This window comes from Plectrocnemia conspersa, unplaced genomic scaffold (assembly GCF_051122295.1).
Source record: "Plectrocnemia conspersa isolate PC_06_02 unplaced genomic scaffold, ASM5112229v1 ptg000008l, whole genome shotgun sequence".
In the NCBI taxonomy this organism is placed as follows: Eukaryota; Metazoa; Arthropoda; class Insecta; order Trichoptera; family Polycentropodidae; genus Plectrocnemia; species Plectrocnemia conspersa.
In genome coordinates this window covers 26,157,718-26,168,314 of record NW_028277172.1, presented here as the reverse complement: position 1 = coordinate 26,168,314, position 10,597 = coordinate 26,157,718, and the positions used below count along the sequence as shown (strand labels likewise).

Genomic DNA, 10,597 nt, shown 5'->3' with positions numbered 1-10,597 from the left:
TACAATACATGTACATAAATTATATATGCAATAAGAAACAATAAAAAAATTAATAATTATTATATGTCCTTGCAGCGAAACATTTTCAATTCCCTTACCCTTTCCTCTAAAAATTGCTTCTGTGAATAAAATGGCAGCATTTATTTAAATATGTTTTAATATGTAAAGTTGAAAGTTTATCATTGGCTCAACAATTAGAAAAATAAATTTCTTTCAGACTTACGGAGAGTACTTAGTATAAGATAACCAACATGTACGGGCTAAATCATATTTAAATCGACGGACAGAACGAGAGTAATCAAAAAAAGAACAAGTGGTTTTAGATTGCCACTTAAACACTGATTTAAATTGATTTAACATTTATTTATTGTCAATTATTTCTTCATAACAAAATATACATATGAACAATTAATAGTTTACTATATAATAAAAACTTGTAAAAGCTATATTTGTTTGTCTTCTCCCGGGGATCCTACAAGATTCCATCTCGTGCTCGCTTTTACTGCAATATTCCTCACAATTCGCTTGGGATCGTCCAACCGAGACAGGAGCTCAAACACAACGTCCTGCTTGTGAGACAAAAGCGTCTCAGTCGAATAGCTCTTTGCAACGTCATACATGCAATGCAGACTGGCAACTCGAACTTTCTGCAAATGAACATACACACACACACACATGTCAAAACAAACGTTAGAAATTTCTCCATATACTGAATAAATAGCTACGCTTACGACTGGATGAGTTTTTTCGCTTAGTTGCAAACACCTCGGCAGTAGAGTTTGCAAACTGCAAATAAACTTTGCATTTTGAATTATGTACGATAATATCTCGAATGTGATGATTAGAGTCTCTGGATCATCTAATGTTAAACTCTCTACGATTATAGAAGAAATCTGCGAAAAAATAATATGTAATTTAATTTATAAGTAATAATAGAGCAAGATGAAATTGGAATTAAAATTATAATAAATTATTAATCAAACCTATATGCAGACCAGTATGTTTTGTACAATCTTAGTATTAATACAAATATATTTATTTTTAGATAAAACGGCAGATCAAACTTCGTTGAGATACTTCAAAGCTGATACATTTCGGAACATATTATATATGCACAAAAACCATTATATTTCATATTACATGACAAAAATATTTTTTTTTAATACATTTTACTACATTAAAATTTTTTGACCACCACATTTTTTCTACGATTTTTTATTAAATAAAATGTTTTTATACAATTTTTATTATTATTATTTTTATTTTTTATACAATATTTATTAGAATTTTTTTGACCTCTTTACATATTTTTCGAGCATTTTTTTTAATGAAGCTACGATTTTTAATAGCTGCTATTTTGAAACAAGATAGCAAATCAGGCTAACATACTTAAAATGTATATTTACAATTATAATTTTATAAAAATCTAATTATAATAAATCAGTCATCAAAGTCATAAAAATCTTTATATCCATAAATAAAAAATGCTCTCACTACTTTTTTCCCTAGGTTTATTAACGAGTACCTTCTTTTTTTACCTGCCATTTTGAAACTATAGTCTATTTATTTTCAAGAGTCAGTGCGCAAGAACATTGTTTAACGCGTAATCAAAATGTGCTCTTAAATTTCTGCCTTGTGATTGGTCGTTCTCAATGAAACGATTGATCTTACGACGAACGACCAATCACAGGGCAGAAATTTAAAAGCATGTTATGATTACGCGTTAAACAATGTTCTTGCGCACTGACTCTTGAAAATAAATAGACTATAGATATGGGATCAGAATGACTTTTTATTTAAAAAATTATAGCAATCAAATTAAAATTAAAAAAACTTTAAAAAAAAACATTTTTATTATAGCCTTTCTTACTTTTTTCTCTAGGATTTTTTTTGACAGATTTATAATTTTCTCAAATTTTTGAATAGCCAAATTCTTATTGAATACTTTTATGAATATTAGATGAAAAAATAAAAAATAAAATCGACTACAATAAGTAAGTTTTTATGATAAAAATACCTAGTGATATTATTGAAAACAGCGGATAATTTTCAATCTTTGTGAGAAAAAAAAATATAATCAAGTTTAAAACCGAAAAATTTCTGTATATACATACTAAAAAAGTGTAAAAAAAGTTTTTAATTTTAATTTTTTAGGTATCTATTACAGAACATTTTTTGAAACAAGTCAGACGTACTAACAAACAGAGTTAAAATATTTGCAAGATTTATTTTTAGCTCATGTCGATATGATTAAAACGATGGTTGTTATCATATCCTTAAAAATCCACATAATTGACAAAAAAAAAATTTTTTTTTTAAATTGTTTTTATTTTTTTCAACCTTTTCTGTGATTTTTTAGCGGAGAAGCGATTTTGAAACAAGATTGCAGAACAAGCTATTAATAAGATCAATTTTACAAAAATGTATAGAAACCGAAATGTCAACAATTATTATATATTATATAAAAAAAAACGTTATATATGTTCCAGTTAATCTATATTTTTCAGTGAACTTATATTTTCACTAGTATAAATAAAATTTCACTAGCTGTTTCAGTGAAATCGCATCTGAATACATTTTTAAATAACGATTTATATTTCTACTAGTGAAAATATAATTCAACTGGTGGCGCTAGTAAAATTATATGCTACTCTAAAATGTCAATTACTCGATTTGCTATTTGCCAAGCGTCTATTTACTGTTCAAGTTCATACCTAACCTAAATAATTAACCAAGCCCAACTTGACCTATTAAATGTTCTAAAATAACTATAATTTAGGTTAAGTTTGGGTTTGAACAGCAAATGTGTACATTTCAGTGAAGTTATATTTTCACTAGTATAAATATAATTTAGCTCACTGGGTCAGTTTCTACGAATCAAAAATTGATTTACAATTTTACTGGTCAAAGTGAAACTGTATTAATTGACTGCAGATAATCTGGCCTTAACAGGTGATGTTTCGCCCTACAGCTATCTTTTAAACATAACTCACTGATGGCGTACAGGATTTAATAAATAGTGTTTACAACCGTCAGTTGAAGACCTCTTTTCGTCGCTTTTTTACACAAATGATAGTTCAAATCACTAACACCTGTCAGATAAATTATATTTTCACTAGTACAAATATATATATCTACCAGTGAAAATGTATTCCGATATGATTTCACCAGTAATACACATTCACTGTATTTAATTTAATATATGATATATATATCAACGCCTACATAGAATTTTTTGAAGACTTTCTGCAATAGGTAGTATATTTTTTTCTTTATGGAAATCATGATTATAAGATATTATACATAGCTTAGTTTTAAATAAGTTCAAAAATCATATTTTTTAATGATTAACATCAGCAATATTGCTGAAATCAGTGTGTAAATTTACATACTAATCAAGTATTTGGCACAAATAATTACCTTCGGTAGCTCCATGAGCAGCACTGATTTTGGTATTGATCGTAAAATGTACATCCAGCAACGCAAAATTGGCCTTGTTTGTTTCTTCGTGGAATTCATGTTTTCAGAGTACATAAAAAATACTCTCTGTCTATATAAGAAATTTGTTACACTATAACAATTTTTGTTCAGAACGCCTTCGTCCTCTTCCAATATTAACTTGACTCCTTCCACCGCTTTCGCCACTAATTTATCATCGTGCAAATATCCTAAAAGCTACAAAAACACATTTATGTATCAAATATCAAAACATAGGAATAAAGCAATCGAGACGCTTACTTTTAATAACCAGAACGATGCGTCTGGATGTCTATTGTGGCAAAAACCTTTAGTTAACCAAGAAACTAGAGTTAATGCATTTGTCATATTTGTATCATCTTTAGCATCGAGCGTAAGTAATAACCGATCTTTTAAAGTATCATAATGTTTATGGATATGTTCAGATTTAATATATTTATTAAAAATATTAACTATCAAAGTACAAGCTTTTAGTCGTACTTTTTCACACGTATGATTCATACACAAATCGAATGACTTGAATATGATATCTTCAGTGTGTTCTAATTGTACGTCTATTCTTGTGCTATTTAACAATGCTTCTAAAATAATTATTGAAGAACCGTCACGGTCGAGGAACATATCCAAATACTTGGATAACAGATCTGATAGTAAATTAGTTTGTACTTCCGAGCTTTGAACTCTCATAATCGTGATGATAATATTCGATATGTGTTGCTGAACGTCAGCGAATTGATTGAAGCCTTGCACTAAAAGCAGATCTAAAAACACTTCGATCAATTTATGTTTATCTTGAATACTTCGCAACTTCTGCTCGTCGTATATATCAGCTTTCATGAAAGAGTGCGATAAGCTTTCTAAAATCAACGACGCTAATATTTGATCGCACTTTGGAATCATCGTCAAAAAATTATTGAATATTTGATCACTAAAATGATTGACGCTCGCAATCATCCACATTATATCGAGCCTCCTTTTAACTAGAGGTTCGTCTTCCATCAAAAGCTGCAACACCGCAAATTCGTTCAAAATTGAGTCATAGATAGACGGATACTTTTTGGCTAACGCTAACAATAGAGTTTTACATGCCTCTAATACTTTTATAGAACTCTCTTTTTTAATGTCTCTATACAACACATCTTTGAACTGCGATGATTGTTCTTCTTTCACCAGCTCCAACGTTTTAGATAAAGTGAAATAAATAGCGACTCTCATCTCTGAGCCACAATTTGATAGCACATTCAGAGATTTATCAGTCAACGATGTAAAATCTTCCATAGTATCATCTAAAACATTCCAACCTTTACAGACTTCGAGCAGATTTTGTATATATATCAATATCGATATCTTCAACGGAGTCCTGTTGTCGTTTTTAAGTTGATTTATCAATAACGTGTTCCCAGATTTGACGATGAAAAGGCAATATTTTTTAGACGATTTAGAAACGCTCAAAAAAACACCCAACGGCACTTCGTAGGATCTCAACATTGAAGTGTTCAAAGAAAACAGCATCGAATCTAATAGCTTCATCACATGAATCTCTGACTTTTCTTCCATGATTACCGATGAACACAATTTGTTAACAAATTCGGTTAGAGTTTCATAAATAGATTCTAAGATTTCGCTATCGTTATTTTTGGACAGTTCTTTTTCCAGCTCTTTGAAAATTTCGGATAAATGTGGCTCGTATGATTCGGCAGTGAAAACGGCACAACTACGTTTCTAAAACAAACATTACAATAACTTAGTATTGATAATTTATGAAATGACTGATAAAATCGATTAGTTCAAACACTTACCAGTAATAAAAGCGAATCTAATTTAGCGACCTTAAGGCTGGAACTGAGCTTTTCGAGGATTAAGAGAATGCAAAATTCACTAAAAGAAGGCACAGCGCATAGGCAATAGGACAGTTTATCAGCCAAGTCGTTCCTCGTAACGGCGTTAACTTCGTCTTGTGGCGTGTTGAAGTCAACGGGGAAGTAACAAGCTATCACTTCAAACATCTCCTCAATGGCGTTCCTGAGCCGTATCTTTTTCAAGATGGCCGGGATGATGGAAAATAGGAAAAACAGGTTCCTGGGATCTCTCTCGCCGTCCATCATCAATATTAAACCGAGGATGAAATCTGTTCCCATATTCCTGATATCTGAAATGCAATAAACAGATTAACAATATTTTATTTTAAAAAACATAATTTTTTAGTTTTTATAAGAGTAACAATAAAATTAGACTCAGTTGCCGCGTGCGCTCAATTTCTGCTTGATGGACCGAATAAAACCATTTAAATGGGAGAAGTAAATGACCGTAAATATTTTACTTTAATCATTATTCATTTTGGGAAAAATATAAAATATGTATTGTGGTGGCCATATGTATCGACCAACCAAAAACCGAGACTCTGGACTATCATTTTTTTATTTGGGTTCTTAAAACCTCTCCCCCCTCCTCTTACACACGACAATAGTCATCCAAGCCAAAGACAAAAGTAGTCGCACACCAAATTGCCTATGCCATCGGGCCCGCCGCCGGGGCTCAGCCCTTGTCTGATCGATCCCACCACAGTAAGCACCTTCTATCAGTGCCGCCAAATACTGCAGCCTCAAGAGCTATACCGCAGAAACTAGCCCCATGGTGCCTGCCTACACCATTAGATATTACATCACCAAAGAGCCTGCATCCCCCCCCCCCCAGTTACTACTTTATTACAATAAATATATTTTTATATATAGTAATCTTATTAACGCAATTATTTTCAAATGCTAAGTATATAATTGATTACAGATTCAAAAAATAATAAATTTAAAAAAAATATTTTTAACAATGCTCAGCAATTATAAAAAAATATTATTTTGCCAATGTACAATTTATGGCAATAAAAAATATGAATGATATTTTGAAGAATTTAGAACAGACTTCAAAATTTATAATTATCTTAAGAAAAGTTAAAAAACACAGTATTTAATAATAATAAACAGCAGTCAAAAATTATATTTTCAAAGGTAATAAGTTAATTATTTACTTAACAATATAACTATGGTTCAATCATTTATTTACTTTTTCTCTATTGTTTTTATTTTTTATACATATGAATAGAATCGAACCATTGATCATAATTCACTTCTACTCTTAGATATGCAGGATTCATATTATATTCAGAAAAAAATTCAACGATTCACCATCACTGGAAGAAAAAAGTACGCTAAATAATTTCGAATCGAAAGGATAACATATGCAGAAACGTACACCTGCAAAAATATTTAAATCACAGATGTTAACTTAAAAAATGAAATTGCTGTGACAATCGTCCAGAAGGACAAAATCACTATAGACAGCATTCTAATTTAAATTGAGAAAATATATATTATTATTATATAATTGCCACCCTGATTAAGACTATTACGCAGTGACGTCATTTTAGTAAGTAGGAATTTTATTTATATTAATTTTGGTTTAGAATCAGGGACCTAATTTCAGCTTTTTACAGTTTTTTTTAATATTTCGATTTCATTAAGATGCATAATATTTAATTAAATGACATTAATTTTTCTGGGAAAATTCCCCCCCCCCCCCCCACCTGCATAAAATATCTAACATAAAGAGATTATAAGCAATCTTATTGCACAAGAAATACTTTTCCTGATGTATGGAAAACTACGAGCGACCCCAAAACATAAAAAGTGGAACAAATCTATGATAGAGAATTAAAGGCTGGTATCAATATTTTTCAGCACCAGCCAAAGTATTTGAAATCCTACTTCATTAGTATGCCTTAAACCAGTGGTCTTCAACCTGGTGGTCGGCGGACCGGCGCCGGTACGCAAGAAATTATAAAAAATTAAAAATTATATCAAATTTGCTTGCATAAAAGCAGCAGCAGATGTCGCACTAACAAAAATTGTAATTTTATAGCATTAGATTAAATAAATAATATTCTATCCAACATTGGTTTTTATTTTGGGTTGACGCCGGTCTACGAAATATTTTTCCCATTTTTGTAAAAAGGTTGAAGAGCACTGCCTTAAACCATTTCGAATGATGCTTGATTGATCGATAGCATGGTTTTTATGTATCGAGATCAGTAACAAAGAATCTGCTATGGTTTTCCATTTTTATGATGAAAAATTTCAATATAAGCAATTGAGTAATGTCATCTACGTTGATTTTGAAAAGGCTTTTGATCAACTTTGTCAGGCCTTAATTTTTTAAAATATATAAATATGGGTTTTTCCATAAAATGACTGAATTTTTTTATAATGAATTAAATATAATGAATTTATATAATGAATTTTTAATCATACTTCTTAAATCATTATCAATATGTTCAATATAGGCAACATGAGTCGTCTGAATACATTGCCACATATGAAATTCCTCAGGGTCCTAACCTCGGCCTATTAATGTTTATTCTGTTTATTAATATCAGAACGCTATTTGTATTTCTAAATTCTTACTTTTCCCTGATAACCTTAAAGTATTCCTTAATGAATATCAATGTGCTTCATCACATAAAAGTAATAACTGATTTGAGTGTCCTATTTAAGAAGACTATAGATTTCATTAGCATATAGAAAACATACACCAAAAAGCCTCTAAGATGTTGGGATTTATCTTGCAATTGAGGTGCTTGAGGGCACTGTGTGACTTGTATAATCACCTGATGCAGTACACTCAAACATGCTTCTCTGATTTGGTTGCCTACTAATGCAACTATCTCACTTTTAATAGAAAATGACCAAAAAATATTTCTCAGCTACCAGTACGCGAGGCAATAAAAATATTATCCATTTTTATTTTCATTCCACAAAATTCCTACAAGTTATGCGATTCCTACGATTCCCTCGAGTCGCGTCGACGAGTGTACATTGAAAGCACTTGTTAAAGTTGCTGGTAGGGAATATTTATAATCCGAAGATTCTAGAAGAACGCCTAGCAGCTATCTGTCACAATATTTATTTGTTCTCATCCAGGCACTCGCAGTTGATGGACGCATTGTAGTCTAGTCATTAATACATATATATGTATATATAATTTAATTTAATTGCTCAGTAAATATTTTTTGTTATGTCTTTTGTGCTTGGCGTAAAATTGTTATGCTCCACACATCATATTTAAATAAATAAATAAAAATACTTCTCAAGGTTATTAAGCATCACTGTGATGCGGAATATAATTATTTAAAATATAAATAATGATTCTTGTAAAAATCATAAGCCTGATTTCTAGTTTCTTACCATCAATGTGATCAACAGTAGCGTTGTTAAGTATTGAGTATATTTTATATCTGTCCGTGCGAACTTGCTGCTGGCACGGAACGTTTGTAAAGATGGCATTCAACATTTTAGCAGGCGCTTCGCCGGGTATTTGCCTAGCCCTCATCAGGGTCAAAACTCCATCCAAAACAGTCGGAACCAAGCGATGGTTGTCTTTGAGTCTCTCTGTGTAGAAAGATGCGACGAAACTCAGTTCGACTTCAGTTAGAAAGTTATCGGGAAGGTCAGCCAAAATTTGCGACAGAATTTGCACGCCTCTCGTTCTCTCGTCTATGTTTGTGGTGGTCAGCAATGGTTGTAAACGTTCCACGACCGACACCAACTGTTCCTTTCCTGATTTGACATCTGAAATCACATAAAATAATAAAATTATTTGAATAGCAAACCATATAATAAATAAAACAGCTAATCAATAGTCTTTAATATTAACCATTAAGGAAATTGAGATCTTAAATCCTAAGTGGGGTAAATTTGAACCCCAAAATTATTGTTATTACAATCTATAAGAATTAAACATAAAAAAGTAGTGTTATGTTAACTTTGACTCAAATCTGAATGGGTTTACTTTGTACTCCATTCGGTCCATCCGGTCCTCAGTTCCATTTTAAAGATTTTAGCACTCAAGGGACATTCTTTTGGGTTTAAATTAGTTCGCAAAGCGTGTTTTTATTCTGATTCTAAATTCGTCATCATTCATGATAAACGTAAATGCACAAAAGTCATCTTATTAAAAATTATAGACCAGTTGCAGTGCTAACAGCTCTTGTTAAATTATTCAAAATGATTATCCGTAGTTACGTCCTCAATCACTTTCAAGTATTTTTTGACTTTCCGCATAGTCATAATATATATTCATAATTATTTGTATGTAAACCAATAAATAATCACTTCATGAAAAAGTATAGCAAAAAGTAAATGTAAGTTATACTCGTATTAAGAATTTGATTAGCTCAGTTAAATTTTATAGCAAAATTACTATAAAACATTGACATGCAAACAATGGATTCTTAACCTAAAAATCGCCCGAAATTAATTTACGCTAGTTGTAAGTCGATTACAATATAAATTACACTACGTACTATATACTGACCATTGGAAAGCTTTTGCGCGTTGAACTCCTCGAAAGACATCTTAACCTGTCTAATTGACACTTGGACAGGCACTTTAATTCAATATTACAACAATGTTGCCAGTTTCAAAAAATCTACTTGACCTACATTTTTTAAATAAACATAAACATTCAGATAAATATTTTATTTTTATATATGTTTGTCGATTGGTAAATAAAACATTCATAAATAAATTAATGCTAATTATTTTAATGTTTTTTTAAAAAGTCGGGGGGGGGGGGAAAATTTAAATTTATTTTATTAAATTAAATAAATATATTCTATGAAAATTTATTTTATTAAAAATAAATTTGCATAGAAGATTTATTATAGACATATATTAAGAGCAATATATTACGTTCATTTTAGCAATTTGATAAGATTATTGACGAAGATATAGCTACTAGTTAGCTACTTAATTTATAGAATTCAAACTGAAGTGGATGTCAAATAACGTAAATATATATTTCAGTGTTGCCAGTATAAATACTATAAAAGTCAACGGTTTTTAACCCTGCAACTTAGCCACTTATCCTACAAAACGAACCGCCGTTTACTCACTTATGCTGCTTTTATATGCATCAATTTTTCTATACCTTAGCATTGATTTTATTTGATGAGTCGTTTAATGTGACTTAATATGAATACTTCTCTTATAGTAAATTTATTTAGTAATGTCTCGAGCAGAACATCTAAAACACTGATGTGCTAGCATATGAAAATAATTTTAATAACTAG

The 10,597-nt window shown here is 30.6% G+C and overlaps 1 protein-coding gene across 1 annotated transcript; it reads right to left on the bottom strand.

Moving 5' to 3' along the window:
* Window positions 1-342: 342 nt before the first annotated feature.
* On the bottom strand, window positions 343-9,938 carry Mms19 (MMS19 nucleotide excision repair protein). Its single transcript, XM_088189744.1, has 7 exons — window positions 9,841-9,938; window positions 8,712-9,095; window positions 5,277-5,626; window positions 3,739-5,199; window positions 3,421-3,675; window positions 732-893; window positions 343-647 (listed from the first exon to the last, which is right to left on the bottom strand). Exons 1-7 carry the CDS (start codon window positions 9,878-9,880, stop codon window positions 444-446), a joined length of 2,856 nt encoding a protein of 951 aa, XP_088045870.1. The 5' UTR covers window positions 9,881-9,938; the 3' UTR covers window positions 343-443.
* Window positions 9,939-10,597: the final 659 nt, after the last annotated feature.